The following is a 27,685-nucleotide window of genomic DNA, read 5'->3' as shown; positions in this document are numbered from 1 at the left end:
TGGCATCAGACATACATGGCGGCGGCCATCTTGGAATCACTCATACCCACATCCAAATCACTCATACCCACATCACTCGTACCCACATCACTCTTACCCACATCACTGATACCCACATGACTCGTACCCACATCACTCGTACCCACATCACTCATACCCACATCACTCATACCCACGTCACTCATACCCAAATCACTCATACCCACATCACTCATACCAAAATCACTCGTACCCACATCACTCATACCTACATCACTCGTACCCAAATCACTCGTACCCAAATCACTCGTACCCAAATCACTCATACCCACATCACTCGTACCCACATCACTCGTACCCACATCACTCGTACCCACATCACTCATACCCAAATCACTCGTACCCACATCACTCATACCTACATCACTCGTACCCAAATCACTCGTACCCAAATCACTCGTACCCACATCACTCAGGCCCAAATCACTCATACCAACATCACTCGTACCCACATCACTCGTACCGACATCACTCGTACCCACATCACTCGTACCCACATCACTCGTACCCACATCACTCGTACCTACATCACTCGTACCCACATCACTCGTTCCCACATCACTCGTACCCACATCACTCGTACCCACATCACTCATACCCAAATCACTCAAACCGAAATCACTCATACCCAAATCACTCATACCCAAATCACTCGTACCCACATCACTCGTACCCAAATCACTCATACCCACATCACTCATACCCAAATCACTCGTACCCACATCACTCATACCCAAATCACTCATACCCACATCACTCATACCCAAATCACTCATACCCACATCACTCGTACCCACATCAGTCATACCCAAATCACTCAAACCGAAATCACTCATATCCACATCACTCATACCCACATCACTCATACCCAAATCACTCATACCTACATCACTCATACCCAAATCACTCATACCCAAATCACTCATACCCAAATCACTCATACCCACATCACTCATACCCAAATCACTCGTGCCCACATCACTCGTGTTGCAGCACCACCCACGCCAGCCAGATGATCGTGCATCGCCTTTGCCTTTTGTTGAATCAGAGGTCCTATTAAAGGCACGTTTTATGGCCACTGCCCACAATCCACAAATTCAATGCCTTCTCCATTGCTTCGATGTGAAGGTCCCTGGCCTGGATATCCACATTAGTGCTGGGACGCAAATCATCATCTCGTTTTTCTTTATCACACACTTTTTCAGTTAATTTATTTGTTTAATGTCCAGAGTGTTCATTATTTTTCTGTTAAATTTATCAAAGCAGTCACAGAATTAAATAATGAGGGAAAAATTTAATTATATAATGAAACAGTTACACGTTAATTCTGTGTCCGAATGAAAATGTATGTTTATCTTTGACTGAGCCAAAGAATTGGAAAAGTCGAGGTGGGCCTGTACCGCATGATAGACAACATTCTCCGAGGTCCATTTTGATGTAAATGTTGATCAGTACATACATTAATTTTAACAAGAGTGTGAGAATTAAAATAGTTTTCTCAATAAAAAGATTAATATTTGAAATTAAACCTTTTAAAGTTTTTCTTTTTTTTCATTCTTGAACGTTTACTTAATGTTGTCATAAAATGTATAAAAACAAGTTATTTAATTAATTGACAGTTTATTCCCAAGCAGCGGATTTAGCGATCACTCTTATTAATTGTCCATTTTGAGGACAAATGTTGATTTCGGTAAAATTATGGTGACAAAGAGCTTCTATCATTGTTGTTCTATCAACTTTTCTCTTGAATAGTTACACAAAATAATCAATATGTGGTACAAATATTTTGCGCAACGTCACATTTCACGTTATCGCAGGTAAATCATCTTGGACTTCTGTTGGAGTTTTCTTCATCACGTTGATCAAAGTTTATGGATAAACAACACAAATCCAACAAATAGCAGATCAAATCAAATCAAATTATTTTTAAAAAATCCAGCAAATTATTTTTCTGTGTCGGTTTAATTATTTTTAAAATATTTCTTCATCTGAAGAATTTGAATTTTTCTAGTGAATACAACCATTACACCTCCAGGATATGAGCTTACACATAATAATAATGATAATAATAATAATAATAATCATAATCATATTAATAATATGCTCCGTCAAGAGTACGGCCACCAGCACAATTCCATTTGGCTTGGAGTTGGGTGCAAAAGAACCAATCAGAGTCTAAAAGAACCAATCAGAAACTGCCAGAAACTCACCTTCACTCCTTCATTCCTCTTTTCTCCCGCCTCTGGAACAAACTCCCCCACTCCCTTCAATCCCACTCCTCCCTCCAGGTCTTTAAAACTGCTGTTCACCATCATCTCTTTATCTTCCCCCATCCAAAACCTTGATCTTTTCTACCCCCGTTAATTCACCCCACATCCAATTTATTGAAATTCCAACTTCTTTCCTGGAAGTCCTAGCAGTGTCCATGTGTTTTTTTTACCTCCCCCCCCCCCTCTCATTCCCACGCCTCCTCCCCCCAAGCCCTCTCCCTCCCACAGATCTCCCGATGTCCCTGCTCTCAAATGTTGTGCTTGTGTGCTTCCCTCTCTCTCCCCATCTTATCTCCCGCTCCCTTTATCATATGTTTTATGTGTCAGTTTGTCTTTTTGTGATCAATGTTAGCTCTCACACGAGCCTCGATCTTGTATACAAAAATAGAGCACAGCTGTTAAGATCTTCTTTGAGAATGTGAAAATGATCCAAACAATAAAACCTCCCAACCCTGCAAATGATACATCCTTCCTCCTCAACCAGTTAATGATCAACATTCCCTACAATGTCTCTCTCCTCGTTTACTTTTCAACATTCCCTAAATGTCTCTCTCCTCGTTTACTTTTCAACATTCCCTACAATGTCTCTCTCCTCGTTTACTTTTCAACATTCCCTAAATGTCTCTCTCCTCGTTTACTTTTCAACATTCCCTACAATGTCTCTCTCCTCGTTTACTTTTCAACATTCCCTAAATGTCTCTCTCCTCGTTTACTTTTCTCACCATGCTCTTTCTTATATACAAATGTTGCAAAATGCAACAAAATATATACAAAATCAGTTGAATCAATCCTTCTTTGCACACCTGCAAAAAATCACATGCAGGTCAGTCACATGGTACACGTCATTCGATTCAGACAGGTCTCAATCTTGTAGGAAGGATTGTTTCGAGAACCGAGCTGTCTCCTTCCTTGAACAGCGACTGGAAGAAGTTTAGTCGCTCAAACTTTTGGGCCAAACCATCTACCATGACCTTTCCTAGGCATCCACTACATCCAGTGCTGTCTCTTTCCATTCTCTCGATGCTTCCTCCAACCTCACATGTTCTTCCTCGGTAGATTTGAATCTCTCATGGCCTACAAGGCCTTTTTCTGTAATTCAGTGGAGTACCACTCTTCTCTTTGGGCTACGTTTAAAACTATCTCACTCTGGGATACGGTGGAATCCAAAGCTTTCAGCAAACATCATTGGCATCTTCCACACATTTGTCGATGCACAATGCCTGCTTCTCTCTATCACATACATGTTGAGGTCCTCTTTGTTTATTACCTGCTCTCTTCTGGTCTTGCGGAATTTGCTCTTCCAGCCCTCTGACATTCCTCAGTCCATCCAGGATGCAGAGTGTTCCAGTAACCTCATTCAGAACAATCCAAATCCTGCTCGCCTTCTCTTTGTTGTTCCTCTTTCTCCCACCATTGGAACCCCTCCTCCTGGATTGTACAATTCCACTCTTCCTGCACTGCCATCATCTCCCCTTTTCTATCCTAACCAAGATGTTGATAACCTTTGCAAAAAACCCATGTCACTTGTATGTTGATAGTGGAGATGGTGAAGTGCGTATAAATAACTCATTTAAGGATCTGTGTTGGTAGTGGAGATGGTGAAGTGTGTATGCATCTAAAAGCCTTGCGATATGGAAACAATTTTTCCTGCAAGATGGAATAATTCAATTTGTGCATTTTCCATATGATGGCAATAAAAAATATAGTGTTTGCCAGTTGTAATCGTAGATGGCCATCACATCGAACACGCGAACACCTGGGTGGATGAATTTGTTTTTCGTGTGTGAGCTTCTGCGCACACAGCGATTACACTTTGGGTTGGTAAGTAATGCATAACCAGGTGTTATCGAATAACCTAGAAGACCAGACCACTTGCTCCTACTTGGCGGAACAATTGCTCCGGAAAGCGATCTGCCAATGAAATGGCACCTGGGTTCTTACTGTTTCCTTTGCTTGCTTTAGCAAAGGACACAGATCTAGGTATTCAGAGACATTTGGAGTAAGGAAACTAGCTCAAGGTTTCGCCCTGCCTGGGAATAGAACCTGGATCCTTTTACAAGCTACCCACCGTATCCACAGGATTTCCATGCATCTCACAGCATGCAATTAATCCATGGGTTGCACAAAAGCATTCGGCAACATAATCCCAACACAAAAATGTACAAAATCCCATTCGTTTCGGAGTTAAAGTTGCTATTCAAAACTGGAGTGAGTGTGTTACAAAACTCTTGGGTTCAAATATTTTGGAAAAGTGATCGGTTCCATTGACATTTTAAGAAACAATATAAATTAATGAAGTTACAGTCAAAATACATTCAACCTTGCTATGTAATGTGAAAATAATGTCTTATCATGTTATCAAAATATTAATTTTCAAAATTGTGGTGTACAAAATGTTGTCATTTAGCGGCAGGATACCATTTTTATTATTATTAATCTTTTATTAAAAATAGCCTTTGGATGTCTTCCAATTATTTTTAAACGTTTATTATTATTCATCTTTTATTTAAAATAGTCATTGGATGTTCTCCAATTATTTTTAAATGTTTATTATTGTTATGAATTTGGGTAGAGGAATATCTAGAGTCAGATAGATCTGTATAGGTAGGTAATCGACTGTCGCGATAGGGAATGTACCCTGTAATAAGTTCTGTGTTTTTAGGCAGTTTGTCGGGATAAGAGTATACCTGTGAACATACCAGGATGTTCGGGTGTTAAATAGAGTCGGGACGAAGATAACCCCCTGAGTGTCAGATCTGGTAGCCAAACCTTTGTCCCTTATGGCAATGCATACTCATATAAACACTTAGATAGGCCCTTTAGTGCACACATTAATTAGTTCCCTTCCCTTACAATGACTTTGGAAGAAGACAGGCAGGAAGCCAGATCGGGGCACTGCCGGATGGCCACCGCCAGCTACACCTCCGGCTGGCCTAGCAACATCGGGTGACACGAGCTATAACCACGCTACAGGGAACGTGTGATTGGTTGGCACGGAAGGCACGAACCTCCAGCCAATCAGGGCGAATAATACCGGTGCGGGAAGCACTCGGCCAATGAGAGGGCGCCAGCAAAACAGAACATTGGAGGAGAGTCGAGGAAGGTTATAAAAGGGGGTGCTGGACGACATTTTCTCTCTCTGACTCGTCTGGGCTCTGTCTCCCTCTTTCCTCGCTGGTCTCTTGTCTCTGCGCTTCCATTCTTGGTCTTGGGAGGTCCTTGGTGGTCGTTGGTTCGCCATCTTTGTGGTGCTTGGAGCGGTGCTCGGTGCTTTTGGTGCTGTGAGCGGGCGGGACCTCGTGTGCGATCAATTTGGAGCTTGGAGCGAGGCGTGCCGCTGAACAGACGAGGCCGGGGCGAGCGGGTCGTTCGAGGCCTGGTGGCGCATGAGCGGGGCCGAACGGAGCCGCGTTGGACGACACACTACAAGACGACGGACAGTTAAGACACGCACCATATTTCACACATTTCATACACGCCATATGCTTTATTTTCCTTTCATTCATTCCTGTGTCCTGTTGTTGAGTCTGGTGTGTGGGATCCAAATTTAGGATTATCATTTATTTACCGTCGCGTTTCATTGTATCGGGTTCCGTTTAATAAACCATTATTTTTGTACATTTTACCCCGGATTCACGTTTTGAGTTAATTCCCCTACAGGATCGGAGCTGCAGTCGGCACGCTCCAGGTAAGCGCTTTTCCCGCTTCTTCCTCATCCCTTCTTCTTCCCGCGCTTCATAGTCAAATCCGTGTTTGGTCGTCGCCTCCATTAAATCCGTTTGAGCCATCCACGGTCCCTGGTATTAACCGGAGGGATTCGCACGACATTATTATTCATCTTTTATTTAAAATAGTCATTGGATGTTCTCCAATTATTTTTAAATGTTTGTTATTATCAATCTTTTATTTAAAATAGTCCTTCGATGTTCTCCAATTATTTTTAAATGTTTATTATTATTAATCTCTTATTTAAAATAGTCATTAGATCTTCTGCAATTATTTTTAAATGTTTATTATTATTCATCTTTTATTTAAAATAGTCATTGGATGTTCTCCAATTATTTTTAAATGTTGATTATTATTAATCTTTTATTTAAGTCATTGGATGTTCTCCAATTATTTTTAAATGTTAATTATTATTATTATTATTATTATTATTGTTATTATTAATCTTTCATTTAATATAGTCATTGGATGTTCTCCAATTATTTATAAATGTCCATTATTATTATTATTATTATTATTATTATTTATTAATCGTTTATTTAATATAGTCTTTTTTTTTTCTTTTTTTTTGTATACAAGATCGAGGCTTGTGAAAGAACTAACATTAATCACACAAAAAGTCAAACCGACACATAAAACACAAAAAATAAGGGGAGCGGTAGACAAGATGGTGAAAGAGGGGGAAGGACACAAACACAACATTTGAGAGCAGGGACATCGGGAGAAATGTGGGAGGTGGAGGGCTTGGGGGGAGGTGGGAGAGGTATAAAACATATGAACACTGCAAGGACTTCCAGGAAAGCAGTTGGAAATTCAAAAAAGGTGTATCTGGGGTGAATTAGCGGGGGTAGAAAAGATCAAGGTTTTGGATGGGGGAAGATAAGAGATGGTGGTGAACAGCTGTTTTAAAGACCTGGAGGAAGGAGTGGGATTGAAGGGAGTGGGGGAGTTTGTTCCAGTGGTGGGGAAAAAGGGGAATGAAAGAGTGAAGGATGTTCTCCAATCATTTTAAAATGTTTATTGTTATTAATCTTTTAAAATAGTAATTGGATGTTCTCCAATTATTTTAAAATGTTTATTAGGGGACCATAGGTACCCTTTTGAAATCGCTCGGATTATTATTATTATTATTCTGATTCCATGAAAATTTGTTGGCGACCTACATGAAAGGTCACACCTTTCATCGTAGGAATTTGAAACTTTGACCATGTATGGGATACCATATGACTTGATGCATATCCTAAGTATGACGTCATAGGTCACGTTATGTGGCGGCCATATTGGATTTAGTGAAAATCTTAAAAATCTATCTCCTTCATTTTTCGACTTATTGAGTTGAAACTTGGCACACATATAGTACACCCCAAGGCAAAGAACGCTCTTTTCTCCGATTTTTAATTTTTTGCTTAATTAGTCTGTGGCGCGCCAATTAAAAAAGTGCTGACTCTGCATTTTTAAAATTTAATTAATATAGTGATGCCATGAACTTTGTATCGACCTACAAGCCAAACCGTTGGTCAGATGAACTTGATACCTTGACCAATTATAGTATGTCACTTGATTTGATGCACATCCTAATTATGACGTCATAGGTCACGTGACATGGCGGCCATATTGGATTTTTTGAAAACCTTTAAAATGCATCTCTGCCTTCATTTTTCGACCGATTGAGTTGAAACTTTGACCACTTATAGTATGGCACTTGATTGGATGCATATCATAACTATGACGTCATAGGTCATGTGACACGGCGGCCAGGTTGGATTTAATGCAAACCTTTAAAATGCATCCCTGCCTTCATTTTCCGATCGATTGAGTTGAAACTTTGACCACTTATGGTATGGCACGTGATTGTATACATATCATAAATATGATGTCATAGGTCACGTGACATGGCGGCCGTATTGGATTTGATGAAAACATTTAAAATGCATCTCTGCCTTCATTTTTCGACCGATTGACTTGAAACTTTGACCACTTATTGCAGGGCACTTGATCGGATGCATATCCCAATTATGACGTCATAGGTCACGTGACATGGCGGCCATATTGGATTTTTTGAAAACCTTTAAAATGTATCCCTGCCTTCATTTTTCGATCGATTCAGTTCAAACTTTAAACAATCGGATCCGGGCTGCCGTTGTCAACGACTCTGGCGTGCTCTCGTCCAATCAGGATGGAGCGGCATGGTCCCCGGATCATCACTGCCCGCAGTTTTAATTATTATTATTATTATTATTATTATTATTATTATTATTATTAATATTATGAATCATTTATCAAAAATAGTCAATGGATGTTTTACAATTATTCATAAATATTTATTACTCCCACCAGGGAGTAATGCATTCGCTCGTGTCCGTCCGTGTGTGTGTGTTTGTGCGTATGTGTGTTCGTGTGTTTGTGAACAAGATATCTGGAAAAGTTCTGAACGGATTTGGATGAAAGTTGGTGGGATGATTGCCCTTGGGATAAGGAAGAATTGATTAGTTTTTGGTGAAGCTCAGGATATTATTCCGGATCCAGGAATTTTTTTGGGGAATTTTCTGGGAATTTCTTTTTCTGTTTTCCTTTAAAAACCATTTTCTCTGCAATAATTGGACCGATTGAGAGCAAATTTTCACCATAGGAGGGACTCGGTCTGTAGAATATTTTAATGGTAATTATGACATCACAGGTCACGTGGTTCGGCCGCCATATTGTTTTGAGTGAAAAACACTAAAATCCTATTTTCTCCAAAACGCCTGAACAGATCGAGGCCAAACTTTGCAGGCAGAATCGCATACCCATGACGAACAAAAAGTCAGCGAGCATGACGTCATGCATCACATGGTTTCAGAGTTATGATGTTTTTAAGCACAAACCTTTAAAACCTAGCTCCTCCCTCATTTGTGATCCAATCAAGGGGAAACTTCACAGATCTGTTCAGCATTTCAGTCTACTAAAACATGTCCTTTTGGAATTTGCAGTTGGTCACGTGGTTTGGCAGACATCGTTAATTAAACGCAAATAATAAAAACATTTATATCTCTTGAACCACTTCATTAATCGACGTGAAACTTCATACTGTAGTAGAAGTCATGAAGAGTATCAAGTGTGCAAAACTTGAAGATGATTGGATGTACGGTCTGGAAGCTAGAAGTTGTTATTGCATGAAGAAGAAGAGTCTTCGACCGTGCCTGATTAATTATTTATCACATGTACAGACTTGCAGGCATTGTTTGACACAATCTCCCGGGTTAATTTGAACCTCAAAATAAAATTATAATTCCAGATTTGTCAATGGCTGAGGTATATTAACAAACGAATGAAACAGATTTGGCAAAATTCCAACTTTTTAAAAAAAGATCGCATATTCATCCAGGGTTATGAGAGGCTGAAGAAGAAGAAACCTCACATGGCCTTCTCAGACCAAATAAATAATTCTGGTTCTGGCTCTGCGATTTTGAGGTTCATTACTCCTGCCAGGGAGTAATGCATTCAATCGTGTCCATCCGTGTATGTGTGTTCGTATGTTCGTGTGTTTGTGAACAAGATATCTGGAAGAGTTCTGAACGGATTTGGATGAAAGTTGGTGGGATGATTGCCCTTGGGATAAGGAAGAATTGATTAGTTTTTGTTGAAGCTCAGATATTATTCTGGATCCAGGAATTTTTTTGGGGAATTTTTTTGGGAAAGATTTTTCCTGTTTTACTGCATTAAAGCTTTTAATCTTATTCTTAAATTATGTTTTTCTCCTCTAATCCCGAGATATATCAAAATTAATTCTCTGACAGTTAGGGCCTACTTTCTTTTTCATTTATTAGTCCCCTACCGGTGTACACCGGAGGGGACTATAGGTTTGCACGCCGTCCCTCCGTCCGTCAGTCTGTCAGTCCGTCAGTCCGCCAGTCCGTCACGCAAAGAACAGTTTTCCGGACTTTTTTTCTAAACGCTTAAACGCTTAATGATTTCAAACTTGGCACATCGTTTCCGCATGATAAGTTACAGATCAAGTTCGAACTTCACGACGTTTCGATCATTTTTGACAAAGTTATGGCACTTTGAACTTTGGGAATTCTGATAATTCTGATGATCGTTAACTCAGTGCCATTTTAAGTTTTAATTTCCTTTAAAAAAGATTTTCTCTGCAATAATAGGACCGATTGAGATCAAACTTTCACCATAGGAGGGACTCGGTCTGTAGAATATTTTAATGGTAATTATGACGTCACAGGTCACGTGGTTCGGGCGCCATATTGTTTTTCGTGAAAACACGAAAACCCCTTTTTCTCTGCAACGGCTGAACAGATCGAGGCCAAACTTTGCAGGCAGAATCGCATACCCATGACGAACAAAAAAGTCACAAAGCATGACGTCATGCATCACATGGTTTCAGAGTTATGACGTTTTTAAGCATGAATCTTTAAAACCGAGCCCCTCCCTCATTTTTGATCCAATCGAGGGGAAAATTCACAGATCTGTTCCGCATGTCAGTCTACTAAAATTTCCTTCTGGAATTTGCGATAGCTCACGTGGTTTGGCAGATATCGTTAATTAAACGAAAATATTTTAAAAATGGATATCTCTTGAATCGCTTTATTGATCGACGTGAAACTTCATACTCTAGTAGAAGTCATGAAGAGTAACAAGTGTGCAAAATGTCAAGATGATTGGATGTACGGTCTGGAAGCTAGACGTTGTTATTGCGTGAAGAAGAAGAGGCGTCAAGTGCGCGGATTTAATTATTTATCACATGTACAGACTGAAAGCATCGTTGGACACGACCTGTCGCGGTCATTTTAACCTCAAATAAAATTCTAATTTAAGATTTGTCAATAGCTGAGGTATATTAACAAACGAATAAAACAGATTTGGTCAAATTCTGACTTTTTAAACTCGATCGCATTTGTCAGAGTTGTGACAAGCTGAGGAAGAAGAAACCTCACATTGGCTTCTCCAATGTGCCATAAAAAAATGGATATCTCTTGAATCGCCAGTACCTCAGACCGTGAGTTGGTAATAATTTATATAATTCACACAGTGCAATACATGCAGGCCGCTCCACGGAGCGACCTTGCGGGCTTATCAACGAGGCGAGGCGTGACACACGTGTCTCAGCATACCTCAGATCAAGTTTGAAAAACAGCATCAACCGACAACCGTGCATAAATTTGCATATTCGATCATTTTTGACAAAGTTATGGCACTTTGAACTTTGGTAGGGGACATGTATTGCAGCGCAATACTCAGAATGCTTGTTGTTTTGGGGAGAGGGGATGTTAAACAAAACGTATTATTCCAACTAAACCCACGGCGGGAGTATGCGCTCTACTGAGTGGCGTTCTAGTTAATATTATTAGTCCCCTACCGGTGTACACCGGAGGGGACTATAGGTTTGCACTCCGTCCCTCCGTCTGTCCGTCCGTCATGCAAAGAACAGCTTTCCGGACTGTTTTTCTAAACTCTTAAAGCTAATGATTTCAAACTTGGTACATGGTTTCCTCATGATAAGTTACAGATCAAGTTCGAACTTCACGACGTTTCGATCATTTTTGACAAAGTTATGGCACTTTGAACTTTTGTAATTTCCCCAACAGTTTTCCGGACTATAATTTGGAGTGCGGTAAGTCAAAGCTGTTAATATTCCTTGTTTTAACTCCAATTTACATTCTGTTTCCACTTTTGGTGAGAAGTCGGGGTCTGTGCAACCATTCATAAACTTTATTTGGTGCAAATTGGATACTTTTTAGCCGGGTTACCTCAGACCGTGAGTTGGTAATTATATAATTCACACAGTGCAATACGTGCAGGCTGCCCCAACAGTTTTCCGGACGACGGACTGCCGGTAGGGGACATGTATTGCAGCGCAATACTCAGAATGCTTGTTTTTATTAGTTCTTAACGTGATATATTTTAAGTTCTAAATGCACTTTTGCAACATGTGCATTGCATTGCAAAAGTTGACTGGAATACATAATAACAAGAGCAGGAATTTCCAGAATTATCAGATCTCCTTGAGCAGCGGATGTGCAAACCATGTGTTTTGTATTTCTCTTCCACAACACTGTTATGTGCAGCCAGATGGAGGATGTTTTTTGGCAGCATCCAATTTTTCCTGTTCATGAATCCATTATTTTTTATGTATTGCAGGTTTGGGTGGATGCAGCTACCCAGGTGTTCTTTTCGCTGGGCCCAGGATTTGGTGTTCTTCTTGCCCTATCCAGCTATAACAAGTTTCACAACAATTGCTACAGGTGAGAAAATCTATTCCCAAAATGTATCGCTGTCCAGGCCATCCAGCCCCTCAAGCCGTTCGTGTGTGTTTGTTCGTGTGTTTGTGAACAAGATATCTGGAAAGGTTCTGAACGGATTTGGATGAAAGTTGGTGGGATGATTGCCCTTGGGATAAGGAAGAATTGATTAGTTTTTGGTGAAGCTCAGGATATTATTCCGGATCCAGGAATTTTTTGAAGGATTTTTTTACCATTGGAAGATAGGGCTCCAACTTGACCCACGGCGGGAGTATGCACTCTACTGAGTGGCGTTCTAGTTTGTACATTTTTTGATCCTATTTCAATACAAAACTGATACAGCTTTGGGCATAATCTGTTGGAAATTACTTCATCAACAAAGCGATTTCACATATTGTCATGTGTGGCTCAGGAATGTGAAGTTGGAGAAGACTAAATATTTGCATGCTTCTTCACAAGGATGTTATACAGGGTGTTTCAAAAGTCCGGAATCATAGGAAATATTTTTAATTTTTTAATTGTGTTAGGCGATGCCTTTGAGGAGGATAGAATGTTGAGGACTAATAGTAAGGCCCCCACGTAGTCCACATTTAATGTCCTTGACTTTTTTTATTTGGAGACACCTCATGTCAGTGGTTTATACCACTAGCCCACGACCACGTACTATTGAAGGAATGAAGAATTAATCCACGGCGGGAGTATGCGGAAACAAATGTGCCAAAATCGTTATAAATTTTAGGAAACGTTCAAAGAAACCTAGATACAACTAGTACGCCACTCAGTAGAGCGCATACTCCCGCCGTAGGTCAAGTTGGAATAATACGTTTTATTTAACATCCCCTCTCCCTGGTAAATCCCTGGTGTTGGGCTAGCGGCTAGGGTGCCGGCTTTAGGATCCTAGGATCCTGGGTTCGAATCTCGGTCGATCGCCGAATTAATGCCAGGGGGGTTGACTCAGCCTGTCATCCTTCCGAGGTCGGCTAATTGAGTACCAGTTCACTGGTAATTCCCTGTTTGTCGTTGAAGGCGGCAAAAAGGGTTGGCGTCAGGAAGGGCATCCGGCCGTAAAACATTGCTTCAAAAAGGGGACCAAAAAAACAACAACTACCACGGTCCCCGAAAAGGCCAACCCCCGCTTTGCGGGGAAAAAATGGCCTCTAAACGGTGGTTTTTTAACATCCCCTCTCCCCAAAACAATAAATGAAAAAGAAAGTAGGCCCTAACTGTCAGATAATTAATTTTGATATATCTCGGAATTAGAGGAGAAAAACATCATTTAAGAATAAGAATAAAAGCTTTAATACAGTAAAACAAAAAAAGATTCCCAAACAAATTCCCAAAAAAAATTCCTGGATCCGGAATAATATCCTGAGCTTCACCAAAAACTAATCAATTCTTCCTTATCCCAAGGGCAATCATCCCACCAACTTTCATCCAAATCCGTTCAGAACTTTTCCAAATATATTGTTCACAAACACACGAACACACATACGCACACACACACACACACACGGACGGACACGATCGAATGCATTACTCCCTGGCGGGAGTAATAATTTGTGTATGCATGTCAGTGGTTCGCAATTTGAGCAATTATTACAATATAATTGTAAACTAAAATATCAATTGTAAACTAAAATATCATCCTCGGATCCCAAGCCGGCACCCTAACCGCTAAGTCAACACCAGGCTCAAAACCAGAAGCCCAATTACAAGGTAGCCCAAAAATCAGAAAGCAGTTAGGATTTGGGCAAAAATTCATTTTTACTTCATATATTATTTTAAATATGTATATTTAATGAAATTAACTACCCCTATTTTCTTTCCAATGAAGTGATGGCAGCAAAATAAACAAAAGATGAGACAGTGGAGCATGCTAAGAAATATCCAAACATCATGTGTACGTAGAATCAAAAAGTGCCTGAAAGTTAATGGCAAACAATTCAAGCATTTACTCTAATTTACTCTATCAGTGGTAATCTCGCATGTTAATCAATTCATAAATATGTTATCTTTGCTATCAGGGAGCGTTTTTTCATACTTACAATTATTTTTTTTACTTCATAGTAAAAGTACTTACTTTTTCCACATGCGAAATTAGCATTTATGTTTATTTAAATTATACAATGGACTACAAAATGTAAATGTTTCATGATATTTGTTATATTATATCACCTTTATCTATCAATATTGTTGAAATGAAGATCAAATAGCTGTATGTTGAAATATGTTGAAAAAGTCAAAACTTTACATGGGGTGTACTTACTTTTTCACGTGACTGTACGTACCTCTCCTCTTACATCCTGTTGGAACCACCCTGAGTGATTGGGCAGCCCTATTTAAGACCAAACTGCTCACCTTCATGCATGAATAAGTTGTTAGAGAAGTGTCATTAACATTCACTGCTTCAACATTACTTGGTCAGTTTACCATTGATAACTCAAGGATCTCCAACGTAGACTCTCAAAACAAAGCAAGGAAAACAACACCTCTTCATATTGCAACCTTGAATGTGAAAACACTTCTGGACACCAAACGTGCTGATTAACCTGAATCCAGAAATGCGCTGGTTAAGCCTGGTGTTGGCTTAGCGGTTAGGGTGCCGGCTTGGGATCCTAGGATCCTGGGTTCGAATCCTGGTCGACCGCTGAATTAACACCAGGGGGTTGACTCAGCCTGTCATCCTCCCGAGGTCGGCAAATTGAGTACCAGTTCACTGGTAATTCCCTGTGTGTCCCAAGAGGCGACTAACAGGGTTGGCGGCAGGAAGGGCATCCGGCCATAAAACATTGCTTCAAAAAGGGGACCACGGTGCCCGAAAAAGGCCAACAATGGATAGATAGTAGATACTTGTTTTACAATGTGCTGAATACCACTAATATAAGACAATTAAACTGGGTGCACTGACATTCAAAACACTGGCATCCAACTCCATCCTTATTGGTAAGCATGATTCCATTGCCACTTACACAAGCTTTGGTCTTAGCATCATTATATAGAAAACGTATCTGTCAACCAAGTTAGAAGAGATATATAATTTCCTTTTGGTATACGTTTCAGAATTTGCACTTAATGTGGTTAATAATTTTATCTACTTTGGTGAAGCATGGCTTCCATATTGGCCAGCTCAACGACATAACATCACGATGCTTCCCATATCGTGCATATCGTGGAGTATGGTGGTCCTCTATATGTAGGGGTGGCATGGGGGACCGATGGTTATTTTCCTACAGTTTCTGAGAAGATTTTAAAATGAATTACCTGAATTTGCGGTGTAACCCCACTTTTCAGCCTCTTATAGAGGGCAGATCTGGAAGTGGAGCACTACCCCATGAGACGTTAATGTTCTGATGTATCGTACCAAAGTTGGTCCATATCGGTCATGTCGTTTATGAGGAAAATATGTTTTAGTGAATATGACGGATTAGGGGAGGGAGCCTGTGGCCCCCTTTCTAGGGGTGATATGGCCATGGGAGCACAACTTAAGGTTAGGGCAGGGTTACGATGCAGCATGAAGAGTTTGGTCTGGATCTGGTTGTCGGTTTCTGAGAAGAATATTTTCGAATGAAATACCAATATTTGGGGCAAGACACCCCTTTTACCACCTTCAAATGGGCAGATCCGGATGGCGAATACAATCCCATAAGACCTTACTCTCCTGATGCATTGTTCCAAATTTGTTCCATATCCCTAAGGTAGTTGTGGAGAAGATGTTGTTTTAGTCAAAATGAGCGATTCGGGGAGGTGGTATGAGACCCACTTTCTGGGGGAGATATGACCATGAGGAGTGCAACTTAAGGTGATTAGGGCATGGTTCGATGCCTCGTGGTGAGGGGGCGAATCCAGATGGGGAGCACAACCCCGTAAGACCTTGCTCTCCTGGGTGCATCGTACCAAATTTGGTCCATTTTGGTCGGGTAGTTTGTGAAGAGAAGTTGATTTCGTCAAATGTTAACAGACGTACGTTCGATGTTTTTAACGGCCCGTCTGCCGGCATTAGTTGGTGGACATTAAATATCCCTCAGTGTCCTTCATGAAGAGTAGGCGACCTATCGCAAACACACTGAACAAATTACCAATTCCGGACCTAACCTTAGTCGAAGGCCAGGCCTGCCCAGCCGGTCCGTGAAAGACTTGGGCCAAGCACCCCCTGGCCAACCCCACAAGAACGTCCAATTTAACGTCCACCAACAAATTCTGGCAGATGAGACAGCCTATTAATTTCCATCCGAGGGACTGCACACCCACTGATGGATCACTATGCCTGTGAAACATTGGGATGACAGTTTATAACTGGGTCGGGATTCAAACCCAGGCTAGACAGCTTAGAGGCCAGTCTGCCTACCCCTCTAGGCCATCCTGTCAGCCCTTGGCAGCACTGAAGCTATCCTACAGAGCACCAAAGACAGATAGAACCTTCCCTTTCCCTACCTGCACCTCCACATGATCCATACATACCCCTTCACTGTCCTCTATTCCTATATCACTTTCTATTCTCTTTTCACTCTTCCCAAAATTCCCCTGAAGCTCTTTCTTTCCTCTTGTTTTCCTTTCATCAATAAATATATGATCATATGTATTAGTGGCAAAGTGAAGGGGGATTGTGTGGTACTAATCATGATGCAATGACTATACAGGGACGCGATCATTACAAGCTCCATCAACTGCTTCACAAGCTTCATGTCGGGGTTCGTCATTTTCACTGTCCTCGGTCATATGGCAGAGAGGAGGAACATGGCCGTAAGTGATGTAGCCAAAGATATGGGTGAGTATACCTTTCCTCTTAAACAACTGGAAAGAACCTTTTTGACCACAATGACCATTACAATGTTGTGAAGAAATATTGTCCTCGAATGCAATAAATTTTCTTCAATGGGAGTGGTCCGGATGAGAGAGAATAGGGTTCTCTTAAGAGAGAATCTTAGAGTTAAGAATAGAGTTAAGAATCTCAGGGCTCCCAGTGGCCGCAGGACTTGTTGAGGTGGAATGGATGCAGCCTCTCAATTCAATAAGATCTTAAGCCTGGAAGAAGAAAAGGAAATAATATGTGAGATACAATCATTTGATTTAGGGAAGGAAGATAAAAAGGGGAAAAGTATTGTAGATGAAAAAAACTTGCATTCTGGGCACAAGGAGCAAAGAGGAAGAACGTACTAATGGAGTTGGATTCCTGATGAAACCAAAGTTGGCTGGAAACCGCTATTTACATAGGAGTATGTCTGACCGAACGACACAACTGATTTCTAAATTGATGAAGAAATGTCATCTTCTGAAAATTGGTGAAGGCCATGCCGCAATGATGTCATGATGACGATAGAAAATATCTACCTCCAAATGGAGGAATTTATAAACACTGAGAACACCAGGGGTTCAGAAAGGGAAGAGGGATGACAGATGGGATGTTTATGCTGAGACAGTTGGTAAAGAAGAGGTTGGAGATGCAAAGAGGGTTGACACTAGGACTTTGTGGATCTTGAGAAGGCTCACAACACCGTCCCGTGAGAGATGGTGATGGCAACACTTCGATAGATGGGAGTGCCGGAAGCAGAGGTTAGGATGGCGGAAGGAATGTATGAGGGAACGAAAGGAAGAGTTTGCTTGGACGTGGAATGAGGGAGGAGTTCTGCATTAACATTGGTTTGACGCAGGGAAGCACACTCAGCCCATGGTGTTGGAACTGGTCAGCAAGAAGGTCGGCATGAAAGATATCCTCTGGAAAGTACTGTACGCAGACAATCTGGCAATAGTAGTGGAGAGCAAGCTGGAGATGCAGGAGCGCTGGAGAAGTGCAAGTTAGCATTTGAGAATCATGGTCTGAAGAAGAGCCTGGAAAAGAGGGAGCTGATGTGGGTCACATGGCAGAGACAGAAATTGAGCATCAGCTTAAAACAGAAGGACATGAGACAAGGAAATAGATTTGTGTACCGAGGTGGAACAGTGACATGTGATGGTAGATCGGAGGCTGAGGTACGCAGATAACAGTGGGTGTGCATGCATGGAGGAGAGTGGAGGGTTTGAGGGTGTGCAATAAGATATCAATAACATTGAAAGGGGAAGTCCTGAAGTTAGGTGTTGGCGGACCTACATGATTCTTTACAGTTTGGAGACCGTGACAAAAACAAAGCAGCAGAGCAGAGGGTGCAGGCCTGCGGAAACAACTGCGTCAGGAGGATTGTGGGAGCAAAGAGAAGGAACATGGACGAACTGAGGGAGATCGGTGTGCAGATAAGCTTGATGGGGAGATTGGTAAAGAACTGGCTGAAATGGGTAGGGAATCTGGGATGGATGGAGGAAGAATGACTTCTGGAGAGAGCAGATGTGTGTAAAGGGCCTTCTCCATCGCTGCTCCCACCCTCTGGAACTCACTACCTCACACCATCAAAGACTCCTCCTCACTCACCACATTCAAAACATCACTCAAGACCCACCTGTTCAACACTGCATTCAACATTTAACCCACAGCATTTAACCCCTGACTATCTCTTCTCCTTCTCCCTCCTTTTTGCTTTGAATATTTCCCTATTGATTCTTGTCTTTTGCAATTGTTTTTATGTTTTGCTATGCATTATGTTTTGCACTCTGTCAAAGCGTCTTTGGGCTCCCTGAAAAGCGCTATATAAAATAAATGCATTATTATTATTATTAAAGAGTTAGACAGGAGAAAAATGGGTAGATCACAATAGAGATTAGGCGGATTGTGTGAAGAGGGATGTCAGAAAGGTGGAGGTGGATGGAGGTTGGAGAGACATGGCTGGTGATAACGCAGACAGAGCAGAACAGCAGCTCAGTACCTGTCGGCCTCTCCCCATATGAAGGATGTTTGAGAAAGAACCATAAAATATACCAATGTCGAAAATACACAGGAGTGACAGAGGATTTGCCCGCAACCCCGATTAAAACCTGGCGAAAAAGGTGACAAAATTGTCTGTGCCCCAATCTCGCTGAATTCCAGTGTTACAAATGAATGATCGTTTTAAGGCCATTTTCCCCATGCAGGCCCCATGACAATCATGGTTCCCTGTTTGAGGCAATGTCTTTATGGCCAGATGCCATTCCTGTCGCCAACCCTTAGTCGCCTCTTACGATGCGCAGGGATACGGTGTACCTATTCTAAATGGGGGTACACACCAGCAAATTGGTACTCAATTTGCCGACCTCAGAAGGATGGCAGGCTGAGATAACCCCCCTGGTGTTAATTCAGCGATCGACCGGGATTTGAGCCCGGGATCCTAGGATCCCAAGCCTGCACCCTAACCGCTAAGCCAACACCAGGCTCCCCAGTGTTACAAAATTAAACATCAATTCAAAGCTAAGTTTACAATGTCTTATAAAGTTACTACAAGGCACCGCCATCTTCTTTATAAGTTTATCGTAAACATCGCACACACTTACGATGGCTGAGTCTTCTCGGAACGACACGGCTCACTCGCTTTGGGCCTAGACAGAGTTCCCAGGGACCTAGTGCCTGTGACTGTGTGAGTTCAGAAGCGCACTGGTGGCGAATGAGTTCCGATTCGTGATATTAATATTGTTTCCAAGTTCACACGTGCATGCTATGCACATAACCAGTGCACAGACTGGCCGGTGGTGTCACATGACCAAAATATTAGGTAAGTCATGCGTGTCTGTGATTTTTATATAACCCCCCCCCCCCCCCCCCCTTTTTCACGGTCTTGAGAAATTTTTACCTCTTTTTAACTCGTTGAAAAGGAGGTTTTTGGATTTAAATGGACTCCTTCACATGAGGTTAAAACTTTGACCCCCTTTTTGCAAGAAAAGTGTGGCTTTTCTGCTGGTGTCGGTTTTGGTCCTGGTATCTCAATAACGCATCTCCTGGGACACCTTTTATTCACGTTTGATGGGCATGCGGCCTGTGGGTGATCAGCCGATACCAGTCCAGTAATAAAAACCCGGACCGTTTTATAACCTGTAAGCATGTGACTGTGAAAAAAAACATCACTGATTCTTATATTCGTGGTCTGTGGGGTGTGCCAAAAACACGCAATTTAACTGATGAAAACGAAGACGTGGATGCATATCCGATCTTGTGTGAGAGCGACACCATGGGGACAGGCCGTTATTTGTGGGGCAAATAGGCTGCAGACATGGATCGGTTTGTGACAACAATCGGTGGTGAACAGGAAGAAGCCAAGTCCGCAGAAGGTACATGGACAATCGCTCAGACTGAAACAAAGTTAGGGAAACAAAATAAAAAGACCGTCAGAGCAAAGAACTTCAGCCCAATGGAAGGATTGGCTGGTCTGTGAGAAAGGCAACAAAGGCCTTCAAATATTGGCAAAAAAGGCAAAAAAAATACTGTAAAATGACTGTCATGACTCAACAGGCTCGACCCATGTGCGCGTTTGTTGTTAAGATTTTGTGAACGGCATAACAAATGTGAAGATGTTTGGTGTCGATCGGCACTAAAAAAAAGAGTGAATCATGAATCTGTTTGCAGGAAGTGATATTGATGCAGCTGTTTCTGTGGGTGTGACGTCTACGTTGTTTTGCATTCATCATTCTATGAATGATCATCCAAAGTTCAAATTTTAAACAGATGAGCATGTTAGGTCATAAGAGGAGGTGGAAGAGGAGTTTAAGGAGATTGGAGTGGAATAAGGATAGAAGACTTTGTCAAAAAAAAAAATTAATACGCTCAATGCATAAAGTAACTAGAAAGAGCAATCAGAGATTGAAAACCCTCGCCAGGATGTTTTCAGTGTTTTTTTAGGGCTTTTGTGTTAAAACAAATATGGCGGCCGAACCACGTGACCGATTGCGTCATCATTATTTGTTTTCTGCACCAATTTATTCCTAGATTATGCTCAATAAATTTCGTCTTGATCGGATGAAGTTTTGTACTTGTCGAATTATGACGTCATAATGGAGGCACCTATGACATCATCATTAACATATTTTCTTCCCCATGGAGAGTTCTTTACAATGAGCCACGTCTCAATTTTTTCTATTCAGCGCTTTCGGAGATATAGACTATAGAGGTGCAAAGTTTTTCGGTTTTTCCAAGATGGCGGCCGAACCACGTGACCTATGACGTCATGCTTATCATTAAAAAAAATTGTACAGGTGGAGTTGCACGTATGGTGAAAATTTGCTGTCAATCGGACAAACGGTTGCAGAGAAAATCATATTTATTCTGTGCGGACAAGCAAACAAACAGACAGACAAACGGACTCAAATGCAATACCCTCTCCTCAGGCGAGGGTAACAAAGTGCATTCTTCATTCACTTAACACCAACTTTGAGGAACCGAGATCAAAGTATGCAATAACATTTGAAGCATTGCCAACCGAAGCCAAAGTTGTCTTTCTATAAAATGTTTCGTAAAACTCCTCCACATTTTCTTCATTTGCTGCAGAAGTTGGAGCATATATCTGAACGATGGCGGTATACACTGGATGTCCATTCAACCTTTTATTGCATACAAAGTCGAGGTTCATGGAGGAAGTAGGCCTCACTGATATTAACCTATCATTGACTGGGTCGTATCCCACTATTGACCCTTTCGTCTTCTTATTGCAAATCACTGCCACTTCATTTATTTTACAGGTTTTGTGACCAGAAAAGAACACTTTGTAATCCTCAGGTTGAAACTGCCCCCAAACAAGTCCATCCAAGTTCACTTAGCCCCAAAATATCAGTTCTTGTCCTCTCCATCTCTCTTTATATATAACGTCTTACTTTCCATGAGTAATTGAGCTTACGTTTCACGTTCCAAATTTGTGAACGTTTGAGAAGTTTATTGTTTGACTTTCAGTTCTGGCGACCTCAGCGACTGCATTTCCTTGTGGGTTTCATCCAATCCCATCATAATGGCCAGTCCTTCACATCAAAGTACTTTGCTCTTCCTCAGTAGTCACTTGGATGCTTTCAAATCGGGGGGGGGGGGGGGGGGGGGGCTCATCATCTGGCAACATAACTTTGTTGTTTTCTTGGCACGTACAAAGTGGTTTTCCATTGCCTTATTCCGAGCAGTGTCTGTACTAGACGGGTGATCCCACCCGTTGCTCTCCATAAGAAAATCCTCTGCCATGCAGCTTGATGAATGCAAATCAGACTTTCCTTCTCCTAGGCAGCTCTGCATCAAGGCCATGCAGCCATTACTGGCAAGGTGTGTGCCAGCTGCCTGCATGGCCATCCACCACCTGCTTCTGTGGCTACATGTAACACTGATTGGGAGGCTAAAATAGGGTAGTAAACCTTGCCCAAGGGATAACAAATGCAAAGGCCACCTTTAAACAAGTACAAAAAGTTTTAATTAAAACAAAAGCCGCGTCGATGTTACACAATGCCTAGATGCAGCTGTGCCTATAACATCGATGTTATAGGCACAGGACATTCCTATTGATTCGATTACTTGATGTTATTTTTGTGCAAAGTGAAAATATATCTCGGCAATTTCCCGTGTGTGGCGACGAATTTTTAATATATCTCGGCATTTTCCCGTCTGTTATTTCAGGCGGTGTATGACTGACCATGCCGCGATGTAAAAAATATATATCTCAGCAATTTCCCGTGTGTGGCGACACATGAACGAAGCTATGCTCCTCTCTCCACATTATTGTGACGACGTATAAATTAAATATTTCATCGTGACGATTGTCATCAAATGGACGAATTTTTAATATATCTCGGCATTTTTCCGTCTGTTATTTCAGGCGGTGTATGACTGACCATGCCGCGATTTAAACAAAATATATCTCGGCAATTTCTCTTGTGTAGCGACACGTGAACGAAGCTATGCTCCTCTCTCCACATTATTGTGACGACGTATAAATTAAATATTTCATCGTGACGATTGTCATCAAATGGACGAATTTTTAATATATCTCGGCATTTTCCCGTCTGTTATTTCGGGCGGTGTATGACTGAGCATGCCGTGATTTAAACAAAATATATATATCTCGGCATTTTCCCGTCTGTTATTTCGGGCGGTGTATGACTGACCATGCCGCGATTTAAAAAAAAAAGATCTCAATGGACTTGAAGTTACAGGCCTTTGAGAATTCATTTCGTTCTATAAAGGGCAACTTTCATCGGATTTTCTTCCCGTTTTTTTTCAACCGAGTCTAAAACTATGTTAGCGACTGTGAAAAATGAAATGATATATCGAATTTGATTTGAAATAAAACTGTGTGAGAGAGGAAGACACCACGGGCCTACAAAACAGGCCTCAAAGCTATGCGAGTTAATAAAATGGTGGATATTTGTGTATATGAAGGCTCTCCCAGAATGGGCGGAGCTATGGTTCCCAGAATGGGTGGAGCTTTGAGGTTTTGTCTTCTCTGCAAGAACAAGAAGAAGAAGAAGAAGAAGAAGAACAACAACAGCAGAGGGCACTCTATGAGCAGCGTCTGCGACGCGGCTAAAAACAAAACCTTTAGGCTTTGGTCAAAAACCTGAATAGCAAGGCAGCAAGGGATTTGGATTCAGAGTTTTCTTCTCCTATATGAACTGCCTACCAATGCTAAATGAGCCTCATCTGGCCAGCGGATTTGATTCAGACATTCCTTCTCCTAGATGAGCTGCCTACCAAGGATAATGAGCCCCATCTAGCCAATGGGTTTGGATTCAGACTTTCCTTCTCCTAGATTAGCTGCCTACCAAGGATAATGAGCCCCATCTAGCCAACGGGTTTGGATTCAGACTTTCCTTCTCCTAGATTAGCTGCCTACCAAGGATAATGAGCCCCATCTAGCCAACGGGTTTGGATTCAGACTTTCCTTCTCCTAGATTAGCTGCCTACCAAGGATAATGAGCCCCATCTAGCCAACGGGTTTGGATTCAGACTTTCCTTCTCCTAGATTAGCTGCCTACCTCGGATAATGAGCCCCATCTAGCCAACGGGTTTGGATTCAGACTTTCCTTCTTCTAGATTAGCTGCCTACCTAGGATAATGAGCCCCATCTAGCCAACGGGTTTGGATTCAGACTTTCCTTCTCCTAGATTAGCTGCCTACCAAGGATAATGAGCCCCATCTAGCCAACGGGTTTGGATTCAGACTTTCCTTCTCCTAGATTAGCTGCCTACCAAGGCTAACGAGCCCCATCTAGCCAACGGGTTTGGATTCAGACTTTCCTTCTCCTAGATTAGCTGCCTACCTAGGATAATGAGCCCCATCTAGCCAACGGGTTTGGATTCAGACTTTCCTTCTAAATGAGCTGCTTACCAAGGCTAACGAGCCACATCTGTCCAAAGCAACTCGTTTTAAGGTGCCAGTGATGCACCTTTCACCTCTTCACCCATTAATGAGAACAACTCCGCTACACAAGTGACCGTTAAAAAGGAAATCATATGTCAAATAATACTCATAGATAAGCAATTCCCGGGCCAGCACGAAACTCTCCATCATAATCATTTGTTACCTCATTGAACCCTGGTGTTGGGCTAGCGGTTAGGGTGCTTAGGATCCTAGGATCCTGGGTTCGAATCCCAGTCGATTGCTGAATTAACGCCAGGGGGGTTGACTCAGCCTGTCATACCTTCTGAGGTCGGCAAATTGAGTACCAGTTCACTGGTAATTCCCTGTTTGTCGTAAAAAGGCGACAAAAAGGGTTGGCGGCAGGAAGGGCACCTGGCCGTAAAACATTGCTTCAAAAAAAAAGGGGGACCAAAAAAAACAACAACAACCACGGTCCCCGAAAAAGGCCAACCCCCGCTTGCGGGGAAAATTGGCCTCTAAAGGTGGTTTTTTTTTCTACCTCAAGTAAAATGTAATAAACATTGAAAATCCCGAAAAATCATCAGATTTTCTGCAAATTCCTCTCCGTCGAGTGCATTATACTTCTCCATTTGTAATTTGGCTTGTGTGTTTGTGTATGTTTGTGCGTTTATTTTCCTTGTATGCACTCCGAAACAGCTGGAAAGGATGAGTTGAAATTTTGTGGTTGTACTTGGGGTGTGCCCAGGAAGTTTTTATGCATTAAAAAAATTATAGTCATGGGGGTTCAGGGTGGGGGATGATCCCTATTAACTTTGGGGGCATGGCAGGTTACTTGCTTATGTCATTCCACAGACTCAACGATCACTTTATAAATGTAATATGATCCAATTTTGAAATGTTTTCCTCATAGTGCATTGCATTTGATGCACATCTCTATATAATTCCAGCAATCTCTGTGTGTGTGTGTGTCTGTCTGTATGCGACCGCTGTTTCTCGACAACTACCGGTCCAATATACTTGAAACTTGCCAGGTATATTGCTGGGGACCCGAGGATGTGCCTTTTCAAGGTTTGAAATTAATAGGACAAGTGGTTCCCAAGGTATGGTCACCGTACTCGCAAGCCGTTCGCTTTGGCTTTGCGAATGGACCAAACCATTTCATGTAAATAGAGGGGGGGGGGGGGTTCTGTGGTCGTTACTGCCACGTGGTTTCAAAGTTTTTTTTTGTTGTTGTTGTTTGCACGCATGTTTTTTTGCACGCACGTACGGGCAAGCACGTACGTGCGGGCACGCCCTAGTCTATCTATAATTCCAGTAATCTCTGTGTGTGTGTCTGTCTGTATGCGACCGCTGTTTCTCGACAACTACCGGTCCGATATACTTGAAACTTGCCAGGTATATTGCTGGGGACCCGAGGATGTGCCTTTTCAAGGTTTGAAATTAATCGGACAAGTGGTTCCCAAGGTATGGTCACCGTACTCGCAAGCCGTTCGCTTTGGCTTTGCGAATGGACCAAACCATTTCATGTAAATAGAGGGGGGGGGGGTTCTGTGGTCGTTACTGCCACGTGGTTTCGGACCAAACCATTTCATGTAAATAGAGGGGGGGGTTCTGTGGTCGTTACTGCCACGTGGTTTCAAAGTTTTTTTTTGTTGTTGTTTGCACGCATGTTTTTTTGCACGCACGTACGGGCAAGCACGTACGTGCGGGCACGCCCTAGTATTGTCAAATACTAATATTATACTAGAACGGCACTTGGTAGAGCGCATACCTCCGCCAGGCTGACCAGTATGTTTTGTATCCCACTGATAGGCCGGATCTGGATTCGGACCTGGACCAAAATCTAATCGGCTTGTTCTTGTCCCCTAACCAACTCGTCCACCAAGTTTAATCATAACTTGTCCATAACTTTTTTAAATATCATGTTATATATTGCTTTTCACCCGATCTCTCAATGGTGAAGAATCACTGAGAAATTAAATAATCATCATATCCGAATCCATATTCGGATCTTCACCAAAATTGAATCGATTCTTCCTTGTCAGACACACAACCTGTCCACCAAGTTTCGTCCAAATCCGTCCATAACGTTTTGAGATATCCTGCTATGTATGGTTTTTGGCCCTATCTCCCAATGGTGAAGAATCACTTAAAATATTCTAGTAGCCGGATCCGGATCTTCACCAAAATCTAATCATTTCGTCCTTGTCACATACGCTACATCTCTGTCAAATTTAGTCCGAATCTGTCCACAACTGTTTGAGATATTTTGTTCACAGACAGACAGACAGACAAACATACAGAAAGACAGGGGTGAAAACATAACCTCCATCCACCTTTAGTGGCGGAGGTAACAATAAAGATGGCTTTGTATTAATTTTAGTCTCGACTATCTCTAGACATAAAATGTCTGCAGTCTAGACTATCCTATTGTTGGTGGAGGCACACAATTACATTTTTTACACCATCGTAACTTGTAAGACCATCAGTGTTACATAACTCAGAAGACTATTAGTGCCAGCCCTTACAGGTGAAACGAAGAATTAAATAAATGAGAGTGAACAACAATGTAAAGAAATACCGTACACCCCTTTCCTAGGACCGAGTCTGCTGTTCATCACCTATCCAGAAGCAATTGCCACCATGCAAGGCTCCAGCATCTGGGCCATCATCTTCTTCCTCATGGTCATCACACTTGGCCTTGACAGCACGGTGTGTATAACTCGATTGTGTCTTTCAGATCCATTTGCCTCCCATGTGATGGATAGTTAGACAGATGCTGTCCAGAGACATTGGCCACCTGGGTTTATTGTATTAATTCTGACTTTAAGCAATTGCTACTTGTAAGACAAATACATTGAACTATTCTAACGTACAGGTGCATACAATAGGAACACCTGTTCAGAGGACCAGAGGCAACAGCCGTGCTGCGGGCAGTTTGTGCACAATAACATTATGGAAGATTGTGCGGTGTAAGATCTCTGGCTCGCTCCCCTCAAAATCCATCGGCTATTCTACGAGAATGCAAACTGCCCTCGGGGCATATGACAAACGAAGCCGCAATGATCCACCGACCAATAACGACCGGAGGGACTTCAATAAAGGGATGAAATATTCTGGTCGAGTTATAGTGATCTACACAGAGCCATAGAATACTAGAGTTCGGCGAACGTATCAATAGGCGCCATGTTGTTACTCAACTGTTCACGTGCGGTGTAGCGTTAATTCCATACGAT

General features: G+C 41.9%; 1 protein-coding gene and 1 long non-coding RNA gene across 2 annotated transcripts in view; one reads left to right on the top strand and one right to left on the bottom strand.

The window, feature by feature from the left end:
* The window catches only part of LOC137439417 (uncharacterized), a 104,241-nt gene that overhangs the window by 37,589 nt on the left and 38,967 nt on the right, over nucleotides 1-27,685 (bottom strand). The gene's annotated exons all lie outside the window — the stretch shown is intronic.
* SLC6A4 (solute carrier family 6 member 4) overlaps nucleotides 1-27,685 on the top strand; it is a 131,334-nt gene that overhangs the window by 66,724 nt on the left and 36,925 nt on the right. The window contains exons 5-7 of the mRNA XM_078768318.1: nucleotides 12,168-12,271; nucleotides 16,906-17,033; nucleotides 27,049-27,161. Of these exons, the coding sequence (XP_078624444.1) occupies nucleotides 12,168-12,271; nucleotides 16,906-17,033; nucleotides 27,049-27,161 (345 nt within the window). The remainder of the gene's footprint in view (nucleotides 1-12,167; nucleotides 12,272-16,905; nucleotides 17,034-27,048; nucleotides 27,162-27,685) is intronic.

This window comes from Myxine glutinosa, chromosome 14 (assembly GCF_964187855.1).
Source record: "Myxine glutinosa chromosome 14, kmMyxGlut1.1, whole genome shotgun sequence".
Lineage (NCBI taxonomy): Eukaryota > Metazoa > Chordata > Myxini > Myxiniformes > Myxinidae > Myxine > Myxine glutinosa.
The sequence above is the reverse complement of the archived record's forward strand: the minus strand, read 5'-3'. Positions and strand labels throughout refer to the sequence as shown.